The sequence below is a fragment of the Haliotis rubra genome, unplaced genomic scaffold, assembly GCF_003918875.1.
Source record: "Haliotis rubra isolate DU_JTF1 unplaced genomic scaffold, ASM391887v1 Scf916, whole genome shotgun sequence".
Lineage (NCBI taxonomy): Eukaryota > Metazoa > Mollusca > Gastropoda > Lepetellida > Haliotidae > Haliotis > Haliotis rubra.
Window position 1 is genome coordinate 351,915 of NW_025767653.1, and position 26,052 is coordinate 377,966.

At 41.3% G+C, this 26,052-nt stretch overlaps 1 protein-coding gene across 2 annotated transcripts in view; it reads right to left on the minus strand.

Moving 5' to 3' along the window:
- Window positions 1–948: 948 nt before the first annotated feature.
- The window catches only part of LOC124264240 (V-type proton ATPase subunit B), a 31,376-nt gene continuing 6,272 nt past the window's right edge, over window positions 949–26,052 (minus strand). The window contains exons 2-15 of one of the 2 annotated variants that reach the window (XR_006895082.1): window positions 23,530–23,585; window positions 14,015–14,113; window positions 10,145–10,238; window positions 9,462–9,539; window positions 8,979–9,118; window positions 8,304–8,408; window positions 7,915–8,012; window positions 7,546–7,669; window positions 6,985–7,135; window positions 6,534–6,616; window positions 6,172–6,276; window positions 5,143–5,272; window positions 1,708–4,279; window positions 949–1,627 (exon numbers count right to left, since the gene is read on the minus strand). Coding sequence is in view for 1 of the 2 variants with exons in the window: in XM_046698975.1 (XP_046554931.1) it covers window positions 4,104–4,279; window positions 5,143–5,272; window positions 6,172–6,276; window positions 6,534–6,616; window positions 6,985–7,135; window positions 7,546–7,669; window positions 7,915–8,012; window positions 8,304–8,408; window positions 8,979–9,118; window positions 9,462–9,539; window positions 10,145–10,238; window positions 14,015–14,113; window positions 23,530–23,585 (1,439 nt within the window). In the remaining variant the exon portion in view is untranslated. Of the gene's footprint in view, window positions 4,280–5,142; window positions 5,273–6,171; window positions 6,277–6,533; window positions 6,617–6,984; window positions 7,136–7,545; window positions 7,670–7,914; window positions 8,013–8,303; window positions 8,409–8,978; window positions 9,119–9,461; window positions 9,540–10,144; window positions 10,239–14,014; window positions 14,114–23,529; window positions 23,586–26,052 lie in introns of both variants that reach the window. The other variant, XM_046698975.1, reaches the window with a different exon arrangement.

A 26,052-nucleotide genomic window follows, 5' to 3' on the forward strand; every position in this document is an offset into this window, starting at 1 on the left:
TTACTGGGATATTCTAGACGGTTGCTTGGGGATGCTGCTACGCAGACTGGGCGCTGATGCCGCTAATGTTTGTAGATGGGGTGAATATTCCTATACATGAAGCAGGTATATTGCGGCCTGCAATTGGCCGGTGGTTGTAAAAACGAGTCACTGCTGCTCGGGTACGATGACCCCTAAGAGTGAGGAGAAATCATTTTCATGTTGGACTTGACAGTGTCACTTACTTCTAGTTTAACATGGATATCCACCAGAGACTTAGTAAACGGACTTCGAGCCGACCAGTCAATGTACCATCTTTTAATTATCTTTTAAAAGAACGCCGCGGGATCGAACCACTGACCATCATCTCTGTCGGCAGACGCACTGTCCACTATCCAACAAGGAGACGTCCACCTCAGAGTGACGAAATGGCGTTTCACACATCAACGTTCCAACAATGGCATATCAGCCTTAAGTCGTGGTGCACTGGCCAGAAAATCCGATTTTGACGAATTTCTACTGACCTTGAACCATGATCTGGTAAGAAAGTCACCCACCTGATCTTCAAGGTAATGTGCTCTGACAAGCTTGAGGTTTAGGTCCTTTTTCTGACCTTTGATTTCAGAGGCTGGACACAGCAGGGTGTTTTCACTGATGTCACTCATTTAATTCTCAACAACCACTGTGTTTGTTTAATGCTTCATTCAGCAATAGGTTTGCTATAAATCACTGCCAGTAAACAACCCAGTCTGGACCAGACGATCCAGTGATTGATCTTGTGACAATAAAGTTACTGAACTTGAGCCTTTCAGTCGCCAAGAAGGAAAAATCAGATTGCTGGGCACACAGTCCAAACTGGAAATCCAGGCATTGGCTGCTGGAACCAGGAACCACCACGGCCAACCTCTGACTGGTACCGATCTCTCACTGCAGTGATGGGCACATGTTCTGTTGAAGACAACAAGCAAGGTGTTTGCACTGCTTTATTCAAGTACTCCAGTGTACAATGGACTAACAGACAGATAGAGCTGATACAAATATACACATTCTGATTACCTGATCTACCTACAGGATATCTAGGTACCCATCTCCCTCACCCTGCTGGGTGTCTAGGTACCCCAAACCCAGGATAGGATGACACCATCCAGTGTACCCGTCTCATACATTCACCCTACAAGGTATCTTGGCACCCGATACCCACTGAAGGACAAAACAGCATGTCCACCATGCGTAACGTGAATCTACAACGTCTACCTCACATTCACCACCTGCTACAGATTCTGCTACTTTTCCACAAGTTCAGGGCTGTCAGGAGGGGTGTTCACACCTAATAGTGTAAGCCCCAAGGCTAGATACTGGTCATCCATGATTTCCCTTGACTGTTTTCCCCTTTCTCTCAGGTAATAATGGATGAGTGGTTTGTTTACCATCCTCAAAGTCCTGGATCAGCCTTTGGTTGTATCTTGTTGGAGTCCAGGCCTTGTCTGGTGGCTCTCCACAAGATGCCTTCACATTATAATGATCTCCTGTGAGTAGGCACCCTTGTGTCCAATAATACCATCTCTGGACAACAACCTTTCCATGGCCATCACTATAAGATCTTCCTGTGGAATGGTGATCCATCCAATGTGTCTGTACCAGGGGCAACCTCTAGACAAGACACGGTCATCACTATAAGATCTTCCTGTGGAATGGTGATCCGTCCATTGTGTCTGTACCAGGGGCAACCTCTAGACAAGACACCGATGAAGTACAACTATCGGTGCACACTGGGACATGCAGAGGAGGGCCACTACATGGATGTACTGGGGTGGGACATGGAAACACATCGCTGTATTACACAGCAGGATATAACAGCTTAGAAAAAATCCTAACATTGATTCTTCAATACTTCATCTTTATCAGTAATACAGCTGCTTCTCAAAAACTGACTTTTCATCTTTATTGACTTGAGTTGGCAAACAAATCAATAAACACAGCGAACTTTAATCAACATTTCAGCCCTTAAACAGCTGGCTCTTAATCCTTTGCCAATCAATAGATAAAACATCAATACTTGGCTACACCAAGAAATAGATGTGAGAAATCTCCAAAGCTAATGTACAGATCATGTGACAAGATTTCATTCAGGGTGACAATATTTTAAGTTCTGACAGTTCTAACCCACCTAACATACATGGCGACAATTGTGCCTCAAGCTACTGTTCTCTAGCTGTCTAGGTCAAGTGATGGAAAACTCTCTATATACAGAAACAACAATCTACATGTTAGTCAAATACACAGCCATTTGATGAGAAGCCTATATATAGTCTCTACATAACACATATATCACAGTGAAATCTGGTGTTGTCTCCCCTTAGTACAAGTCTAACTCACAAGGTGGTGTTCTACCATAAATATGGTACGATGGTATGCAATGAGAAATTGATTCAAATCGTTTTCATCTGAAAAAATAAGCCATAATGTTAACTTTCTCTCAAAATAAGATACAGTTTTGCATGCAACTATTTTTCTAGAATGCTTCTAATAATACATTAGTCTTATTGGGAGCAGCAAAACATATATTCAAAATTTAACGCAAAAGAAGTAATAACATCAATGAGCCATAGAACAAATATCCAAAAAAGAACTTTGTTGGAACCAAAACAAAAATATTGCAAAAAAAATAAACTCGAAACATGGACAGATTCACTTAGTGAAATGATGTATAAACAATGCAAATTAATTAATCTCACACATTACAGACACAATTATGTACAACCGCAATCAAACATACTTATGTAGACAAGCAACCAAGGGTATTGATAATGTTAATATACATAGTTCCCTTAACTTGTGGACATAATGCTTGTCAGCCCTCTAACCCACTAGTGTTTAAATCAAAGTACATGTTATCTTCAAATTGAAACAATTAATGAGTGACACACAATGAGTTGATCTCATGAACTTGGTTAGTTTAAAGAAGGTCAAGTTTCTCTGCACTCTTTGTAACTACACACCTGTCAGAGCACTTTCAAACAATGGAATGTCGTTTACTCAGGTGGACAAATTCACAAAAACACAGCTTGTCATCTCTACCTAAAGGCGTCTAGTTTACTGGTACACGTTCCGAGACATTAGCAATAATGACTAGCATTTCAGTGTCATGACAGAATAAGCGTGACCTGTTGGTTCCTTATTAAATCGAAAATCACAGACAACAAAACATAGATGGTACTTAAAGAATAAACCTGTAATTTGATCATCACGAAAGAGCTAAAAATGTCTCCATTCCTAAGATATACTACTCAAAATAGGATAAGGACAATCTGATCCTTCCCTACTGCTATCATTCCTGTGTCAAGTCACAGACTAAGTATCGTCTTATGATATAAACAGGTGGACCTTAACTTGTTTTGAGTAGTGTAATAGCACTGATAACTTCATATACATAAATCTCTATAACAGTGTTAGCAAGTGTTTCATTACGTTCATGTCAGAATATTCCAATGTTAATGACTCGGTTGTGAGCAATAATCATCACTTCAATCAGCCAATCAGCATCCACATTCTCTCCTCCATCTTCAGACAATGAGCAAACATGTCTTGTATCATCTAGAATGTTGCACATTGGCTTCTAAACCATCAACTATTGACAGAGAAAATCATCCTATGACACATTGTGTAGTTAAATTCTTCTAGAACATGAAAACCTGGTTCACACACATGTATATATTACTATATCAGACTCCAGTGTGTCAGCTGGCACTGTGGGACAACCCATGAACATTGTCACACGCACAACTTGCACCAGCATACGTCAAGTTACTTGTTGGAATAATATCAAAGGTTTTACAAGACTTTGTTGAACAGCTCAGCTTTGAACAAAACAGATATTTCACTTTGAATAGTATTGAATATTAATTTGATATAAAGCAATACTAGTTAAGTTCATAAAATAAAAAGAGTGTGTTTGATATCACAAAGTCCAAATTTGAATGTAAACATTTTCTGATTTTGTTTATTAATCTATACTATCGTTCTCTCAGTTCCACGTTGTTCAGTGTTCTGCCTCGACTCAGTCTGCCACTGTAAATACTGCAAGCTCAGGAGAGTTGTGCTACCATGGTTACAGATGATTGACATTACAAGGATGTGACCTGATCCTTAGCAGCGTTAGCGTGTGAACGGGAGGCGTCCCTGGGGTAGTATTTGGCTAGCGTGGCTGCAGGGATACGCTTCAGCATTTCTTTGGGGAAAATACGCAGTAACTGCCAACCAATATCCAGAGATTCGAAGATTGTTCTGTTCTCATAATGACCTGTTAGAGAGAAGAAAAGTGTCAAGTTAATGTATAACCTTTTAGAGCAGTTGAAAATGATGATGTGAGTGAGGTGAGGTGAGGTGAGTGAGGTGAAGCGAGTGAGGTGAGTGAATGAGGTGAGTGAGTGAGGTGAGTGAGTGAGTGAGGTGAAGCGAGTGAGGTGGAGTGAGGTGAGTGAGGTGAGTGAGTGAGTGAGTGAGTGAGTGAGTGAGTGAGGAGAGTGTGAGGTGATTGAGGTGAGGTGATTGAGGTGAGTGAGGTGAGTTGAGTGAGGTGAGGAGGTGAGAGGTGAGGTGAGGTGAGTGAGTGAGGTGGTGAGGAGAGTGAGTGAGTGAGGTGAGTTGAGTGGTGAGGAGAGAGGTGAGTGAGAGTGAGGTGAGTGAGTGAGTGAGGAGTGAGTTGAGTGAGTGAGAGTGAGAGAGGTGAGTGAGAGTGAGGAGGTGAGGTGAGTGAGGTGAGAGGAGTGAGGTGAGTGAGTGAGTGAGTGAGAGAGAGTGAGGTGAGTGAGTGAGGTGAGAGAGGTGAGTGAGTGACTGAGGTGAGAGGTGAGGTGAGAGAGGTGAGTGAGTGAGGTGAGAGAGGTGAGTGAGGTGAGAGGTGAGGTGATTGAGGTGAGGTGAGTGAGTGAGTTGAGTGAGTGAGTTGAGTGAGGTGAGTGAGTGAGTGATGCATACTCAGACATAGTGAGTTTGGAGTACAACACATAATTGGCTGTACACAGTGGCAGGTGTTACACGTTGTAACAATGTTGTAGTGTACCAGTATAACAGCTGAATGTCTCAGTTTATAGCTATACACAGTGTGGCAACCCATGTAAATAGTATCACGCACGAAGGATCACCAGGATGATGTACACATACCTTGAGAGATGAAGTTTTTCTCGAACTTGGTGAGGAACTCTAGATAGAGGAGATCTTCGGGGGACAAGGCTTCCTCTCCCACCACGGCCTTCATAGCCTGCACGTCCTTACCGATGGCATAACACGCGTACTGAAACAGACACACAGAATTATGGGAGGAACTCTAGATAGAGGAGATCCTCTGGGGGACAAGGCTTCCTCTCCCACCACGGCCTTCATAGCCTGTACGTCCTTACCGATGGCGTAACACGTGTACTGAAACAGACACACAGCATTATGGGAGGAACTGTTTCAACCCTGCAAACTTGTTTCTCTGACAGTAATGATTCCAACACTTCACCAATATGCATAAACATACAATGCTGGCAAAACCACTACATCACAGTAATTCAGTCACAATGTATTGTTAACAGTGAATGACTGCAGTATAGGACATTCCTGTGTGAGTGAGTTACGATTTATAGTCAAATCGGCAACATTTCAGCCATATCGTAACTCCTGTGTGTGTGAGTGAGTGAATATAGTTCCATGCAGCTTTTAGCAACATGGAACAGTTTGGGAGTTCACACCCTGGTCCTTCAGTGTGACCAGAGATAATCTTGAACTACAGTTTGGCTAAGGTGAGTATGTTATCTTGTTGAATGCCCTACTACAGCTACATTGTGTCAGCTTGTAAATTACTGAGTTTGATCCAGGGAGACCCAGTGGTTGATACCTTGAGTACCAAACCACACTGCCAGGGCACAATGAGTGAGTGAGTGAGTATGGTTTTACGCCGCTTTTTTAGCAATATTCCAGCAATATAATGGCAGGGGACACCAGAAATGGGCTTTACCCATTGTATCAATGTGGGGAATCGAACCCGGGTCTTTGGCGTGACGATTGAACGCTTTAACCACTAGGCTACCCCACCGCCCCAAGGGCACAATGACTAAGCCAGGTCACACATAGTCAGCTCTTACAACAAGCAGGGGGTACTATCCTATACTGGAATCCACCCACAGGGACGCTACCAACACACGTACTCACCAGCTGGTTGGACACGTCGGAGTGGTCTTCCCTTGTCATGCCTTCGCCGATAGCGGACTTCATCAATCTTGACAGGGAGGGTAGCACGTTGATTGGTGGATAGATCTGGAACGGACATTACACACTGCATCACAGGTACTCACAACATGATATTGCTAGTTCTCTTACAAACATTAAGACAATTTTGTGACATAAACAATTCTATCTGATCTTTACCATAGTGTATACAACCTGTTAAATATTGATGGTGGAAATTTCTTAATTATAATGCTTTCAATAACAGGATTGTCTGGATTAAGAGGGTTCAGTGTACACAGTAACTGATACTGATCAATATTGATCAATGTTTGTGAGATAATTACCTGTCTGTTGTGGAGCTGTCGGTCGACGTAGATCTGACCTTCTGTGATGTAGCCTGTCAAATCTGGGATAGGGTGGGTAATATCTGTAACAGACAGACACACACCATGAAATAGATGCGCAACACACAGCAATATTTGAAAAATGTAACATCAGAAGTATAAGAGATGGATTTCACATGTCTCCATTTCAGGGGATTTAAACCCAACCTGTAAGTGTGAGAAACAAACACTTAAACACCATGCTTTCTACTACTTTGGTGCTGAGAGAGAATGACAGTTGATGTGATACAGCGAATTGACCTGAGTAGATCCCTCTATTGAAAGTAGTTTCCAGCAGAGAAAGTCATTAATAGTATCTGAGACAGACTTAGGCACGAAACTCTATCTTTATGCCTATGGAGGAGAACCTAAGTTTCTTGCCACTAAATGCAAACACTGGGCAACATCGTACCATCGTTGGGCATGGTGAGGATGGGGATCTGTGTGATGGAGCCGTTACGTCCCTCTACACGACCTGCTCGCTCGTAGATGGTGGCTAAATCTGTGTACATGTAACCAGGGAAACCACGACGACCGGGCACCTCCTCTCTGGCGGCCGACACCTGCATCGAAAAGTACATCAATGAACATCATGTCACGGCCATGGCCATGAATTGATTGCAAAACACTTCCACTGCGCACTCGCGCGCGGCACACACAGACACACACAGACACAGAGAACGGATATTTCTGGATTGAGTTAATTTTGTGCCATTAAGCAATTCAACAACTTCCTGTATTTGTTAGTTTCAAACAAAGGGAAATTATGCATGATTGTTGTTTAATGCTGAGCTTGGCAAATATTTACACACAATTTGTAACAAATCCTATCTCAGTAACATCCAGCTCGGTCAGGATGACACATAATCAAGTCCATCAGATTCATTAAGTTGCCTTCAGGTGGCTGGTGATCTATACCGGAACACAAAAGCTGCAGGTCGAGTTACATCATGGCTAACCCTGGTGTACTGACCTCTCTCAAGGCCTCAGCATATGAGCTCATGTCGGTGAGGATGACCAACACGTGCTTCTCACACTGGTACGCCAGGAACTCGGCCACGGTCAGGGCGATACGGGGCATGATGATACGCTCAATCCTGAATACAAGAAAATATTATGACAATATTATTGAAATACATGTATTCAAACCTGAGAGACAATAGCTATGTGACTCAGTTCCCACCAGTCACTTGACACTATCAGCAATTCCTGCAGGGGAGGATTACACAGTATAAGGTCTCTGGGACAGCTATGTGAATACTGAAAGTTTCTTAATGAGAAACAAAATGCTTGTGATGTCCTGAAGCTTTCTGCTGTGTGATTAAAAAGGTAAAACACTCACGTGGGATCATTAGCCAAGTTCAAGAACAGGCACACATTCTCCATGGAACCGTTCTCTTCAAAGTCATGTTTGAAGAATCTAGCAGTCTCTCTGTTGACCTGTAGGCAGAAGGAGGACTCTTATAGAACTGTTGACACGGGGAGCAATGTGTCCAATGGTAATCATGGTGTCTGAGTAAGAAACTTTGTTCATGATGCAATAAGTCTCAAGTCGCTTGTTACTTCATCAAAATCCACTATGTGATTTCAAAGTGTATCAGTGTACATTTATCAATAACCTTTCCAGTATAAGTCCAATGAGGTATTCATTTCATTTAAGATGAAAAGGTAACCCGATTTGGTTGAACATGTACTGTTATGATTACAACCATTCAGTCAGTGTCTACTTACGCCCATAGCAGCAAACACAATGGCAAAGTTGTCATCATGGTCGTCGAGCACACTCTTTCCTGGCACCTTGACCAGGCCGCCCTGGCGACAGATCTGGGCTGCAATCTTAAAATAAGCATCATGTTACTAGGTTGTTACTGTCAGCTGCTCACTACCAGAGTAATGATGCAGTGTTTGCAAGAAAGAGGGTTCATGATAAACTGGAGCAAAACTCGGGACATATAAATCCTTTTTCAACTTTTTGATCGTTTCTTCTTTAATGCCACATTCAGCAATATTAATCAGATTTTGGTCTGTAGATAACAGTCTGGACCATACAATTCAGTGATTGATATCACGAGCATCGATCTACATCACTGGGATACGATGACTGGCATCAGCCAAGTAAATGAATCTGACCACTTAATCCTTTCAGTAGCATCTTACTCCAAGCATTGATGCTAAAGACTGAAAATTTCCCACTTGAACGCACATGGGTACTTTCTTAATGATCATGAGGATTAGTTGTACATTCAACAAGTTCTCAGCCATAAAGGTCATCCACTTCCTCAATGTGAACAGAGATATGATATTGGGGCAGAATGTGCTCCAAACATTGTATCCGTGGGGGAAATGAAGCCCATGTCCTAACACGCCAGCAGCTAGTCTAGGACCAGGCCGCGGAGGTGTACTCACTTCATTGTGTGGTAGACCAGCAGCAGAGAAGATGGGGATCTTCTGCCCACGGGCAATACTGTTCATTGTGTCGATGGCAGAGATGCCGGTCTGTATCATCTCCTCGGGGTAGATCCTGGACCAGGGGTTGATTGGCTGACCTATCGTAGATACATTCAGTATAACAAACTTATAACTCAATGCATGATATCATTTGTTAGTCACAAGAATGGATTCTAACTTCAATGTCATGTCAGCAGGTTCTTGCTACGTATTGCTTGGAAAGGAGATGACATACGCTTCATAATCCTGACACTATTGAAATAATTTATGCCACTGTGCCTTTTATTCAAATGGTTTGTATCTCGATGACAGAGAGGTGTTTCACCATTGATAATTCAACAAATACTACATGGAGAATATTCCAGGAATATCATGGCTACAAGTTTATGTCTAAAAACTCCCAGTCCAGGTCCTCTGTTAATGCTGTTAATGTCATCTCACCTTGGATGTCCAGGAAGTCCTCTGCCAGGACGGGAGGACCGTTGTCGATGGGCTTGCCAGAACCATTGAACACTCTCCCTGGGAAAAGAATCGAGTGGAAAGTAAGGAAATGATAGTTATGAGTTGTAGTTTACTATTTGCCAAAATGGCTGTAACACATCGATCAGTTGATCAATCTGATCAAATTTCAAAATTGCTACAAATAATTTTGTAATTTAAATACAGTGAAGTTAGTCTTCACTCATAAGTGTAGTCCACAGGCCCAAAGTACGAGCATATACATTGTTCAACAGTAGACTGGATTTCTCTTCATTTGAGCATGTTAAATAAGCAAAGCAATAGTTTCAATATTTTCAATCTATTTGAATATACAGCTTACAGCAGACAATAGCTGCGTAATTGTTCATGTTTTGTAGGTTGTCTGTTGGTTGGTTGAGGTGTCAGTGAGAGATAAATTCAGTTCCTGGTGAACACATGTTCAACACTGATAAGATGGTAACACATACAACTGGCTGCAGAATGTAGATGCCATACTTGTATGGAGTGAGCTGGCAACTCATCACAGATAATTAAGGAAGTTTTAGAGGCAAAACATCTTTTTGAACATTTTTATGAAAAGCATCATGTACAAGGAAGTCTGCCTGTAACATGTGACTTGTTGCCATGACGATGTTAATACCTACCCAACATGTCCTCTGACACGGGCATCCTCAAGATGTCGCCGGTGAACTCGCATGTTGTGTGCTTGGCATCAATGCCTGATGTGCCCTCGAACACCTATACAAAGATAGAACAACAGAAGGGATGAGAGAGTGACACACACACAGAGTATCAGACAGTGTGAGATAGCAACCCAAGTAGATCCACAAGTAGTGTTGATGACCTTTCAGTGGTCTCCCTCACAGTCCCTGTGCTGCAGTATTTTCCTACTGGCCAGCCCTTTCTGTAATGCTAAAGCCCTAAACGAAGCAAGTCTTTTCCTCTGAATCTGTTTCTCACTGGGGCTCATTTTCAATTTAAAAGGAATTATATGTTTCTCTCAAAATGATATACATTCAGAGACTAAACATAAGTCTAATGTTTCAGCTGACACCACCACTAATGGACATAGTTAGCCCTTGCTTCCAGTCAACTGTGAATCATGGGAGAACATGTGTGCATATCGGAGTGGGTCTTGTATACTCCTGTGGGTGGGGGAAGGGGACTGAATAAGTGGGTGACTTACGAGAGTGAGTGAGAGAGAAGGAAAGGAAAAGGGAGGGTAAATGAGAGAGAATGTCTACTGTGAAAAGTAAGAGTGTACACAAGTGTTTGTTGATGTACAAATTGCCGGATGTTGGAAGTTGTCCTTCAGTCTAGTGTCATGACAAACGTGGTACAGGAACAACTCAATGGCCATGCTGTTATTGTTGACATCAATAAGGAAATATTTCACTGATCTGGTCATACAGGAGATGACTTCCTACTCTGAGGTGAGTGTCAGCCAGTCGACAGGACTAACAATATGTGCACAGTATACACATAAAGAACTTCTGAAGTCAGAACTTGTCATTCAAGTTAAGAGAGAATGAGGTGGTCATTTAGTCTACCATTTCTGAAACCTTCAGCACTGATATACTGGGAAAATACAAAAAATACACCTGTGTAGGTGCTGAATTAAAAAACAATGTAATTGTAAAACAAGTGAAATGTCTCACAAAATGCTGTACATTTAAATGCAGACAGTTGGCATTTAGGTTTCTCATTGAACTATAGCAAGTGTTTTATGGAAATGTGTCCATCACACAACAGCAAATGAAAGTGTACACGTTCAAACTTTTATTTTAGTTATATATACTAACAGTACTTGAACATGTACTAATTGCATTTAATATATGTACTACCTGCACCTTAACTGACATGTATGTCTAACTGATTGTACCATCAAACACAATCTTTATGATTCACATTAATACTGATCCACCTGACTCACACATGAACACATGTGATCATGTGACCCGTGCTTGTCATGCTGTGTGTGAGCAGCGCTATGTGACCTCCGACCTCACAGATGACTTAAATCTGGGTCGGACACTTGACTGATAATAAGGTTAACAGTAAACTCGTCAGGTTTCGTCAACATCAGGACCACAAACCACATAGAACATCCTTTCATCACTGAGATTATGAGTGTAAGTCCACCACTTAGCAGGGCGTACGAAACAAAGCATGCTAAATCTTACTTGTTAAAAAACAATCAATCTTAACAACATTTTTGACATTCTTAAAAACATATTTCTGTTGTGTAATACTAGTCCTGCATAACATACGGCATTGATTCTATTTCCTGTGAAAAGAAGACAGAAAATGTCATCCCCTAAAACCATTTGCTGAACAAAGTTGAACAAATCCCATCACAAAAGTTTCTGTTCTAGTTCATTCCAGGAAAAAGAAGAAAATAATTGTGCAATGCAGGTTAACTATTAAATTCTATCAAGTGAAATTGATTCCCTGGTAATTGTTTAATTAACCTGGCCATATTTTACTGTGTACATTTTTCTAGAAACCCCGTAACCCAAAACTTCAAGCCACATCCTCTACCAGATAACTGCTTCCATATTGGCCAACAGTAGGATGTGTGTGGTAGGATGTCACAGATCTCATACTTTTGTCTACAACGTTTTGTAGTTAATGATTAAATAAACATGTTCTTTACAGTTATTTGTGACAAAGTTTTCATTAAGAATTGACTACAAAATGTTTTGCATTCACGGAAACCTGAATGCAAAAGGTCAGTATGCATACTTTGGCCTTCACATAAGCACCTCCAAAAAATACTGATGTTTGTTGAGAAAACAAACAATGAGAAAGATTTTGAATACTTCAGAACTGCTTCCTGGCTGGAAGATTTGGCTGTTGTTTGCATGTGGAAGATTAACAAGAGTTGTTAGTAGGTGTTGCGGCTGTTGTACTATCAGACTGAAGCTGGTTTTATAGTGCTAGCCCAAGATAACCAAGTGAAGTTGATTAGTGGTGGTCCGATTAATTTGAAATAATCCGAAGATTGGTGCGAGTGACTGCAATCGATCATGTTTTCTACTAATCGAACACAGACTGAACACTTGTTTTCATAAACAATATTTTTCACAAAGTTTTGTCTGTTACATTTCATAAGCACACAAGTTAGATGATTGAATTTATCTGAAAGACTCCAAGACATTTAGTTCCTGACATACTAGTCATCCTTTAAAGATGTGAATTTTGCCCCAAAACCCCTACTCTTATTTTTATGTGCATTAACAAATTTCATTAATGACACTAACCAATTTTTTTCGATGATTGATCGGTTGTAATAAACCAATCATCAATTATGAGATTTTAACCAATTCCCAACACTAATGAATACTCCACTCCAACCAGTCCGACCAGTCCTTGTTGTACCCATTAATGCCGAAAGCCAGGCAGGGACCAACAAGTACCATATTTTAACGTCTTTTGGTATGACGCGGTCGGGGATCGAACCCGCGACCTTCCGCACTCCGGGTGGACGCTCTAACCACTACACCACAGAGGCGGTCTGTTGAGTTAGTGAGTTGTCTACATGGCTGACACCATAGACCAGCTGTTTGTGGCCAGTACAAGTATTCAGGTCTCCTGCAGGGAAACTATTTGCTGACAGGGCATCTTTTGTGGCCCTACTGGGAGATACAGAAGACATGTTCCCTACAGCCAAGTGAGGTAACCAAGTTTCTCCCGTCATACATGCCAGTCACTCTATGCATTCTGTTATTGCAACCATACCTGTCTTCATTAGTTATCAGTATATCAGTTCTGATATTACATCCTGCATGTGGTTATCAGTTCTATTATTACATCCTGCATGTGTCTATCAGTTCTGATATTACTTCCTGCATGTGGTTATCAGTTCTGTTATTACATCATGCATGTGTCTATCAGTTCTGTTATTACATCCTGCATGTGGTTATCAGTTCTGTTATTACATCCTGCATGTGTCTATCAGTTCTGTTATTACATCCTGCATGTGGTTATCAGTTCTGATATTACATCCTGCATGTGTCTATCAGTTCTGATATTACATCCTGCATGTGGTTATCAGTTCTGTTATTACATCCTGCATGTGTCTATCAGTTCTGTTATTACACCCTGCATGTGTCTATCAGTTCTGTTATTACATCCTGCATGTGGTTATCAGTTCTGATATTACATCCTGCATGTGTCTATCAGTTCTGTTATTACATCCTGCATGTGGTTATCAGTTCTGTTATTACATCCTGCATGTGTCTATCAGTTCTGTTATTACATCCTGCATGTGGTTATCAGTTCTGATATTACATCCTGCATGTGTCTATCAGTTCTGTTATTACATCCTGCATGTGTCTATCAGTTCTGTTATTACATCCTGCATGTGTCTATCAGTGCTGTTATTACATCCTGCATGTGTCTATCAGTGCTGTTATTACATCCTGCATGTGTCTATCAGTGCTGTTATTACATCCTGCATGTGTCTATCAGTGCTGTTATTACATCCTGCAATACAGTGTCATGTGACTGACCTGTACAACGGCCTTTGACCCGCTGACTTCCAGCACTTGTCCACTCCTCTGACTGCCATCGGCCAGCGTCAACTTGACAATCTCGGCATACTTGGGGAACTGAAAGTACAACATCATGATCAGAGTGAATACTGTTTAATACATCAATCACCATTTGTCATTTTTCTCAGCACCTGGGTGTGCTCATCAGTGATAAAATTATGGTAATTTACCTCCACCCATGTGCCTCACTCTCTCCTCATATACTGAGCCCAACATTTGAATTTACAGGGAAATCCAAAGTGTTATGTGGGGAGGATGGGAGGAGGGAACCTCATGAGTCAGGATAAGTATAAAATATCAATTTTACTCTAAAAATTACATATTTTCCTTATCCTGACTCATGCTCTTTTTGCTTGTAGACTCCGACGGAAAGGGAGGTGGGAAATATATAATACTTTGGATTTTAATAATTAGTGATTTGAACTGTGATGATTGTAATAACCCTATGGGAACTTCATAAAGGTACTGAACTGATGAATTCCTGCTGCTAACTTATCAGCTGCCATATAAAGGTTATTACAATGTACTTATTATGATAAAGTATATATAACATTAATACAATGCTTAAGACTAATAGACTTAAGCTTGTTAATATGCTAGTATAAACTCCTTAGAGTTTGTTAGCTAAAATACTTTAAGATATAAACATAGTACTAAGCTTAAGATATGATTAAACTTAAGCTAATTATATAATAGCAAAACTCTTTAGAGTTTGTTAGTTAATATACTTATATGTGCTAATATATTTTTACAATATGAGTATAGTACTGTGCTTAAGATATAATTAACTTAAGCTACATATATAATAGCCAAAACTCTGTAGAGTTTATTAGCTTATAGATTAATAATGTAACCATAGTACTAAGGTTAAGATAAGATTAGACTTAAGCTAAATGTATATAGCAAAAAAAACTCCTTAGAGTTTATTAACTAATATACTTTTATGTTATAACCATAGTACTGAGCTTAAGATATAATTAAACTTAAGCTATATATATAATAGCAAAACTCCGTGGAGTTTTGTTAGCTAATACATTTTATAATGTAACCATACTGCTTAAGATATGATGAAACTTAAGCTAATTGTATAATAGCAAAAACCCTTTAGAGTTTGTTAGCTAAAATACTTATATGATATAAACCTAGTATTGAGTTTATGAAGGAAACCTTAAGCTACATATATAATAGCAAAACTCCAGAGAGTTTGTTAGCTAATATACTTATATATGATATAAACATAGTATTGAGCTTTGATAGTATTGAGCTTAAGATTTGAAGGAAACTTAAGCTACATATATAATAGCAAAACTCCGTAGAGTTTGTTAGCTAATACAAGTTATAATGTAACCATAAAGCTTAAATTATGATGAAACTTAAGCCAAATATATAATAGCAAAAACTCTTTTAGAGTTTTGATAGCTAAAATACCTATATGATATAAACATAGTACTGCTTAAGATATGAATAAGCTTAAGTTACATATAGCAAAAACTCCGTGAGAGTTTGTTAGCTAATACATGTTATAATGTAACCATATTGCTTAAGATATGATGAGACTTAAGCCAAATAGCAAAAACTCTTTTAGAGTTTGTTAGCTAATATACTTATATGATATAAACATAGTACTGAGCTTAAGATATGAATAAGCTTTAAGCTACCTATATAATAGCCCAAACTCTGTAGAGTTTGTTAGCTTATATATTTTTACAATCTGAGTATAGTACTATGCTTAAGATATAATTAAGTTAAGGTAAATATATAATAACCAACTCTGTAGAGTTGTTAACTTATATATTGTATGATGTAATAATCATAGTACTGTGATGATAAAAAAGAACTTAAAGCAAATTATATATAGCATGTAGCTATTTAGTACTGTTATAAGATAAGTAGAAATCTGTAAGATTGACTTATCTTCTCCGAGGAACTGTCAACTGTTGTGCGAGGGACCATGGGATCGAATTGGTGGATACCTGAGACGCCCTCGGTGATGATATCTCTCAGATAATGGTTGGCAACCACCATATCGGATCTCCAGAAAATAAACCCTCCATATTTCAAATAACATTGTGTAGATCAATGCAGAAGTTAGCTCTAATATCATGAGTATTAAAAGCTCATGGAGGGTCGGATTGGGTCCATCCGCCTTGTATGCACGTAGTATGACAGTTCTGATCCAAACGGAGATATAGTAACGTGAGATTTCATTCTGTGAAGTTGATGATAGAGGAAATAATCTGTTGTATTATTCCCTTCTGTTTGGTTCGGTGGAGATAAATTTACAGTGCTCTTGCTGGCCATCGTGATAGAATCATCGTATCATGAAGTCCAAGTATGTCATCCAGGCGTGTTCATAAACCTCACTTGTGAGGTGTTGGAGCACTATATTCAGATCCCCAAGTTGGAGGGTGAAACTTCCGTTTTAATTCTCCAATCAGAAAGTTTAAGTAGGTTTACTAACCATCTAGTTGTGTTAGTAGCTTGATTATGAAATTCAGCTGTAGTCTGAGACGCTGTGGATTTAGATCCACTTGTATCCCCGCCGTCTAGGTTATTCGCCTGCTAAGTCCTTGACGATGTAGGTGCACAACCAGGTGTGTCTGTCCTCGTTGAAGTTTATGTAAAATTGCCTGACTGCCGTGCCCTCGCCCTAACTTGACAGGGGAGGTCTCTAACCTGAAGAAAGCAGCCCAATCATGAAGGTTCAGATTAACTGGACTGTAAGGAGGCTTGCTCGTTCACTGATATATAGTTGTCACTTGTAACGTAAGTGTTGACCTGTGAACTAAGATCGACCTCTCGTGTAGGTCGTTGTCCAACGCGGTCCAATCAGAACAAGGCATTTTGATTCTGTAGAATACCCGCTGTGATGTCACCGGTGTAGCAGGAAAAAAACCTTGTATAAAATCTTGCCGCCGTTGATATTAGCATAATCGCCGGTCTTCACCGTAGCTTCGAAGTTACCCGAAAGTGACCACGTGTTTCGAGGGTTAAAGGTAAACGCTAGCGAAACCTCCGCCAAATACCTCGCTCTGTAATATTAATGCTGGGTAGGTTATTTTCCTGGCTGTCGTGAAAGTAACTTCAGTTTTGAATATAATTGCTAACTTTCTTATATAAAGGTACAATAAACTTGCAAGTTGTCAGCTTGTAGACTGTATACATGAATGTATCGTCATAATTGTAGAATTAAAGCTGAACTTGTTGTACATATTTCTTCTCAGAAACTTTGACGATTATGAGTTATACTCGCTGTAACAAGGCTGCTGTTCAATTTCGATATTGAATTGTCTGCAGATCTGCGTAATGGTCACTTATGTAGATACCGTATCGTAGTCCGGGATTGCATATTCTACCAATCTATCTGGAAAGGTTGATTTCTGTGAAGATCTATGCAACGCCGTTGATTAATTAATATAGCGATGTTCTGTGTTGTAAATAGCCTGTGCAATTGTCTTCGCGTGAGGCTTATAGACGGCATATGGCATACAGTTGATAGACAACTTATGCGATGTCTTGAACGGACTGGACGAAAGTAGCTATATATGACGAAAGTGGCTAATATATGGAGACCTTGGAGGAGAATTCCTCGGTGGACGCCGGAGATTTCGCGAAGCTCTCAAGTATCCAATCTAGATTTCCTGTGTGAGGTAGACTTGGAGCCACTTAGCCTTCGCGACCTTCGCGAAGGTATTGAGTCAGAGCCCCGATCAGTATATATATAATATATGATGAAGCTTGCTTCGCGAATCCACCTCTGTGTTCAACAGGAGTGAGTGAGTGAGTGTATTGTTTTACCGCGACTCAGCAATATGTGGGGTCGGTGAAGCGCTTACTCCTCCCGTGACGCCCCCCTTGTAACTGGTGAGGCTCTAGCTCCTTCGCTGAGGTGGCCTGGGACTTCCTAGGCTTAAGTGTCTAGAAACCGATCAATATATGAGCCGCTAGCTTCATACAGGGTGTGGTTCTTGCTGGTTCTGCATAAGTAGAGCCGAGTAGATCATCCTATCATCTTCAGAAGTCGCGGTCACGAAATCTGGTGATAAGAATCTCATTGATCGTTCTAGATCTATTAATGCCAATAACATACGCCTCTGGCGTTTGAACTGTTATGGCTTTATGGTAGGCTGTGTCCACATACTGTGGCACCGCAGCAATCGAGTCGATTGGAGGTAAGGTGATGGCGTCTGCCTCGTCTTCCTTTATCAGGTATGTCTGCGCCGAGTTGCCACTCTTGGAAGGTGAGAGAGATCTAGGTTGTTTACCATCCAATATCGTATCTCAGCCGCCTGAGAAAATGATGCCTCCTTCATTTTCTATTCCAGCATCACTGATGAGAGGTTGATGCTCTTCTGATGGTGGACTGTGTATTTCTATCTCTATGTCGGGTGACGCCGGGGAGACCTGACTGTAGACTTGTGTGCAGACTTGTGTGGTGACCTGTGAGACGATCGACGTGGTGATGTACGAGGAGATCGGCGCCGGTTAACGGCGCTGAGATCGTGTTGGTGAACTTCGCGCCTATGGGTTGACCTTCTCGGAGACCTGTGAGGAGAATGTTGATAGCTTCGCGAAGCTCTCGTGTAGTCAGGTGTCCTTCGCGAAGGCCTTCAGCGAAGGCCTTCGCGAAGCTTCCTCTGCGCCCCGGGTCCTGGGGAACGGCGATTTGACCTTCGCGAAGCTTCCTCTGGCGTCCGGTCCTGGGGAACGGGCGATTTGACCTTCTCGAAGGCTTCCTCGTGAGGTCTGACGGTCTGAGTCCGCATCTAGGGATGAAGCCGAGGAAGGTGATGATCTATCCCGCCTTCGCCGAAGGCCTTCGGAAGCTGTACATCTGGTCCTTCGTGGAGGTGGTCTGCGACTTCCTTCGCGAAGGTGGCTTCGTCGTGGTTGCTACGCTGATGGGGGTGCCTCTGGGGTGTCGTCTGCGTTGGAACCTTCGCTGGAAGGCTCGGCCTTGGGCTGGCTGCTTCCCAGTCTGTGGTGGCCCTCCATCATGATCATGATTTGCCGCAACAGTTCATCTGGGATGGTCTGGCGACTTAATTAGTCGGTGCCCTCAGGGAAGTCGCCTGACGCCAGTGTAGAGACATCAGGCTGCATGGCTTATCTCTGCTGATGTCACTGTAGCTGTCTCCGGTCCGCTTCTTGTGGCGTGACGCCGGGATGATGATCAGCTGATCATCGTAGAGGCCCAGTTCAGCGGCTGGAACAATCTCGGTTGAGAAAGTCCTAGTAGACTTCGCTGATTTCCCCTCAGAGGTCGACGCTGCCCTGGGGGCTGCGAAGTCTGCGCTGGAGTGTTGGTAGCTTACGGGACCCTCAGGAAGATCATAGAATATCAGCGTTGGTACATCAGGCTGCATGTTGATCTGCGCTGACATCACTGTTGCCGACATCGGTCATTCTTTTGATGTACATCAGGTATGATGATCGGCTGATCATCATACAGGCCCAAATCTGCGACACGGGAACAATCTCGGCTGAGAAAGTTCAAGTAGACTTCGTTGATTTCCCCTCAGAGGTCGCGTTGAGATGCAGTAGAAAACTCTAGTCTTCGGGCTGCGACGATGGGATGTCTGGGGAAGCAGGACGCTTCTCTTGAGGCGGCGGACTACGCCCCACCTCTCCACCACTCTAGCGGAACACCAGACGGGAGCGGGTCGACCAACAGCAGTAGACTGGCGAGGGGTTCAGGTGTATCAGTCATGGCTAGACTCTGCATAATGCGACCTATCTGCGCGCTGCGCCTCAAACGCAAAGTAATTATTTATTAAAGGCAGAAATGGATAAATTAGTACCGCAACTGCAACGCGGAATAAAATGAACATGGCGCAGTACAACTAGGGCATATTAAATGCGGATCAGCAGCAGAATAAAAACGTAATCTGCAACAGAACAGAATTTTTATCAACGTAATCCACTGAAACAAACACGGCGGCCCCGTGAATAAACAGTAGAAACACGACTAAATATCAATATATAATTGTTGAAGGATACTAGCTAAACCTCTATAGATGTCTATACGAGGTAACTAACTAAATATAATCAAAGGATATAGTGTGTCGGGAGACACAGGTGCTCTCACGTCCAGCTCACTGGGCGAAGAAGGAGAGAGTGAGGCACATGGGTGGAGGTGGCGCCCTCGTTCCCGCGCTTGTGGAAGGGAGGTAACTCGTGCTGAGTACTAATTAGTGATTTTACATTGAAGGGAGCTTCAATTAGGGAGATACAAGTGTTCCACTATGTTCGCAAGAAGAAGAAGAAGACAAGCAAAAAGAGCATGAGTCAGGATAAGGAAAAATTATGGTAATTTCTAACACTGTTTATTTATTAATGTGGACTAATTCAAGGTTACTATGGTCACTTGGACGTTGTTCTACTTTATAAATGGGGAAAACAGCTTCTTCTGTGACTTCAGAGAACAGTCAGAAGAATTTTGACCATAAATTTTACAAAAAATATGAACTTAAAAAATACGATTACAATGTTTTTCCCAGATTGCCTATCTGGGGCATTTAGTTGGGTATCCTAGATACATCCCTGTAATCATAGTGACTACTATCTTTTAAGGTCCTGTTTTGTCCATTCAAAGTCTAGGTGCCCAAAGATATTGTAAACTGATTCAAAACACTTGGCGTCTGATTATCAGAGCAACCGTAATCGGGGTGAAATGGTATACTGCAGTATTAGTAGAACAGTGGTATTTTGCCTTCGGTTTGGTATACTGTAATGCACTCCAAAAATTCTGTTTTTGTTTTTATACCTCCATTTTATTAACCTTTCTAAACAATTTCTAAAATGTCTAGAAATCAAGTCATTTTGACAAAATCTATGCATTTTTTGCTTGACGGCCGCTATTTTCCCTGAAGCAAGTTCTCATATACCGAATGAAGGACTTGTACTGCAATAAGTACCGTGGTAAGCGTGTACCGTTTCACCCCTAAACAGTAATACAAAATTCACGGGAAATAATCACATACAGTTCTATTCCACTGGACTTACAAAGGGCACCTGCTAAATCACTAGATGTTGTGTATAGTCAGGGTTGACATGAACCTAAAACACACTAGCTGTTGTTCAGAGTCAGTTTTAATAACAAAACATCCACAAGCCAGTGTTACATATAGCCTTCTACACCAGCCCCCTGGCAACATGACCACTGTGTGGACAGTCCTTAATGTTGCAGAGGTATGTTATTTACAGTGATGTCTGCAGTCTTGGTCTTCAAAAAAGTCTATTTGTTGTACAGAAAATAACCAACTCATTGTATAAAACAACAGTCATATTTACAGAGGCTTAGGACTACATATACTGAAGACAAAGATCATTCCCACTGTTATAGACAGCAACATATCAACCAATCATAATGACCTTCAGTGACCTTCACAGTGTAGACAGCAACATAACAAACAAAACATAATGACCTTCTCTGACCTTCACAGTGTAGACAGCAACATATCAACCAATCATAATCACCTTCAGTGACCTTCACAGTGGAGACAGCAACATAACAAACAAAACATAATGACCTTCTCTGACCTTCACAGTGTAGACAGCAACATATAAACCAAATCATAATGACCTTCACAGTGTAGACAGCAACATAACAAACAAAACATAATGACCTTCAGTGACCTTCACAGTGTAGACAGCAACATTACAAACAAAACATAATGACCTTCTCTGACCTTCACAGTTTAGACATCAACATAACAACCAAATGACCTTCACAATGCACAGTCAGAGACGTAACGTGTACGCGAGACGGCCTATCGTCTCGTGTACGCGAGACGGGTGTGCTCCATGGTACTAACTGAAGCGCTTGACCCTAATTAATTAACATGATGCAGGCAGCAAATCAACACCATTATCATGGGACCTCTATTGTTCACAATCATAACATCCATCCACACTAAGTAACTTTAGTATTAGCTCATAAACCTACTGTACATTGTACAACTCAATCATTTCACAGACTTTCATAAAAATGCTGAAACTATATAAACAAGTTGAAAAAAGAAAACATACTAAATTATCCGTGAATCATGCAAGACCATAACAAGGCTATTACAAGGCCATTATGTGACTTCAAAATCAATAATTTTCATACTTGGGAGTATTTTTACAGACAAACTGAGCATAATGTTGACTGTGGGCGATCTGGTTAACAGATTAGGAGTTTTCAGATCAGATATCCACCAGCTGCACCACAAATGACGGCTAACCCTTGTGTACAATATTCAGCTGACACCAGATGTTCAATGTCAGGTCACTATTGCACTACATCAGGCATAACTTAACACCCGATCAGTCTGCTATCTCACATGCATTCATCACGTTGAATGGCTCAATTTCAGTCAGCTCTTAAGGACATGATTCAAGAAAAAACATTTTCCTAGAACCTGGTAGGATGTAGAATACCACCTGTCTTGTGATAAATAACACTTTATACTTCAAGACATTCATCATAACCAATGGAAACTATTTTGACTAACACTATCTGTGACAATTAATATTTCATACCAGTTCCCAGACCCCCTGAGAAGCTCTGCCTAGATAAGGCTGGTTGTCGAGGTTTACAAGTTGGGAAACCAAAGGATGTGTTCACTGCTGATACACTATGGATCATAACTGGGTAGAATCTAGCCCTTTCTCCAAGGCTGTACTGAATGCTAAGCCCATGGATGCATATTAATTCTATCCTTCGAAAAGGCAAGTCTAGATAGGCGGACTGACTGACTGACTGAGTTTGGTTTTACGCCGCTTTTAGCAATATTCCAGCAATATCACGGCGGGGGGCACTACAAAGGGGCTTCACACATTGTACCCATGTGGGGATTCAAACCCGGGTCTTCGGCGTGACGAGCCAACGCTTTAACCACTAGACTACCCCACCGCCCCAGATAGGCGGACAGTACTCTAAGGTGAGGTGAGGTGAGGTGAAATTGGGTTTAACGTCGCCCTGGAGAATATTACGCTCATATGACGACGTGCATGCATGTGTATGTGTAGGTGCGGCTGCTTGTAATGGCCCAGACTGAAGCTGGTTTTATAGTGCTAGCCCACTGAGATACCATGCCGCAGTGAAGCATGAATACCCCACTCAGACACATTATACTGACTCCGAGCCGACCAGTCCTTATTGTACCCATTAATGCCGAGAGCCAGGCAGGGACCAACAAGTACCATATTTTGACATTTTTGGGTATGACGCAGTCAGGGATCGAACCCACGACCTTCCGCTCTCTGGGCGGACGCTCTAACCACTACATCACGGAGGCGGGCAGTACTCTAAGGACCCCAGTCAGATATTTATTATTTTTAGAAATTATCATCTAAACAATTAATTTAGACCAAATATAGAGTCAAGGAATATGTATCAGCAGTGAAGGGAAGCAACTCTGGACAGTGAACACACCCATGTCTCCAGCACCCTCTCCAAGCCCCTGAATCCACTGAGAAGAGCTTACCTTGACATCATCCAAGATAACCAGAGGTCCGTTCACACCTGACACTGTTTTGTAGGCTGGAAAATAATATGCAGACAGTGAATATAGGATGACGGCAACATGTGGCAGAATTATTCATGTTTATCAAAAAGCAGCTTGAATATAATTACCAGGGTTATAGTTTGGGTAAAACAGTTAGATGAACAACCTGTGTACATGATGTAGGCTTTGGACAAAGTTTATTCTGAACTGAAAATGTATTTTGAATGCCTTGTGCATATTTACAACATTAAGATGAAGATTCAAAGAAACAATTATCGCCGATCATGGCTACTATCTGTACCAGCTACAGCTAAACAAACATTTACATGTTTTGGGAAAATAAAAAATAAATATAAATTCAAATCTCGCCGGCCGCCGTAATTCACTCACTTATCACCATCTCTGGATTTCTAGGATGTAATTATCATGAAGTTTGAATTACACCATGAGAATATCATACAGCATGGCTTGATTTAAGACATGTTAACCTCCTTGCACCAGGTGCAACCTAAGACAAAAACCTAGTTGCACCAGCCAAATTCCAATTGCAACATAGTGTGTTAAAACATCAAAGGTTTCAGTGTACATATTTCCGTGATGTAGTAGGCTACCCATGCAACCTTGGCCACACAGCCGTTCAATGTTTACAAAAGCTGTCATAGCCGAGACGTGTCTATAAATAGAAATGTTTCAGTGCCATAGGTATTCAAAGTTTAGAAGAAAAATGAGCTGATATATTTATGCTTATAATGTCAGATTTATTGTTGATTTATTTCTAAAACAAATGACTTGCACCTGGTGCAAGTTAGACTAATAACTAGGTTGCACTTTGTAATGTTAGGTTGCACCAGTGCAAGTAATGAAGCACTAAATCGAGCCCTGAATACATCACTTCCAATTTGCTACATGACAATGAGCAATCGTGCAACATATTCAGCTCCAACACAGCACCCCATTGTAGCGTGCCAAGTCAAAGCACCCCAATGGAGTGCCCCATTGTACACACTCAATGAGGAGACGCTATGTAGAGCCCATGGATTAAGCAGTGGAGCTGCTCTACCCTGTAATCCCTATGGGTGGCTGGAGAAACTGGGGACCAATGGTACTAAAGCATTCCTATGATGGTAATGATAAACATTTGGGGAGAGACCTGGATTAAAACTGGTAGAAAACATCTAAGAGCCAGGACCATCCTTACTTCATAACCCCCAAAGTCCCATGGTCTATAAGATATAGGGAACCCTCTTTACCCAGTAATCCCCATTGGTGTACAGTACAGTACAGACGAGGCACATGCTGACCATCTTCATGTCCCTAACACAGGGTGTAGGCCTCCATCAGCCAGATTTGAACTGGATCAATGACTATCAATGCCTCCCTGTAGAAGCAGTTGACTTCCCAATGATGAATATCAGCGTCCCTTATTCGTATTGATCAATAATCACAGCGAGAGACGCTTCCACCGCCCCCCCCACACTGAACACTCCATTCGGGCTGGAGACATGTTGTCTCATACTCCAAGCAAGTCTCCTTCAGATCAGAAGAAATCATTAAACTTGGTTTTACCCATTGAGCTATTTGCTGCTACTAACCCCAACATAACTGTTCATGATTCAGCTTCAGTTTCCTAAGTGCTTCTAAATACTGCTATGATACGTTTCCCTCATAAATATGACAAAATGGTAATGATGGATTTGGCAGACTTTGTTCTCAGCAATCAGTACAACATGGTACATAGCCTGCTGTTTGAATACTCGACCAACGATGGATCAGGCTGTTATCTATGCCCTTATTGGCTGCTCGTTCCACGTTTGTTTCTAAACAAGTCAAGTTATTCCACATGGGTCAATATATTTCATATAAAAAGGGCGAGATTCTGCTTGTCTAAAGTCATTTCTCCATTAATTTTGGCTCTTAACACAAATACCCTGTACCCTGTTCCTTGAAGTGATCACAGCGCTGAGAATATGGTAGCTCTCATACTTTAACATAGACTTGTGTAGCGTTACGACTGCTTTCTAAATGGAGCCCAATGTCCTCTATGTACGAAACACAGCTTATCTTCTGAGGGGATTTGGTTGTGATGTCGTGACAACTGATGACGTCACAATGGTGTACAAAGCATTGTGATGCAATTTAATTTCCAAGTAGATATCCTTATTTCATCCTGGTGGTAACTTCTCTGGAAGACAGATTTGGATGATAAACAGTATTTCCCACTGATATTTCACAATCTAAGCCATCCATGTGAACTAAAATCTTCTTCAGGCTGGAGCAGCACTGGATACTTTTGTGGATGTTTAAAAGTTCCCTATTCCATTATGTGTACCAACAAGAAGAAAACTTTCAATGTTAAATAAATTGGTCTTTTTTAAATATTCTGTGCATATGTGCATTCCCACGTGATACCATGTGTGACAGAGTATTCAGCACTGTTGTCATTAGCATCACATGTAAAATACATCACAAGGTTATTTTGTTAAACAAAGTGTGATTTGAAAG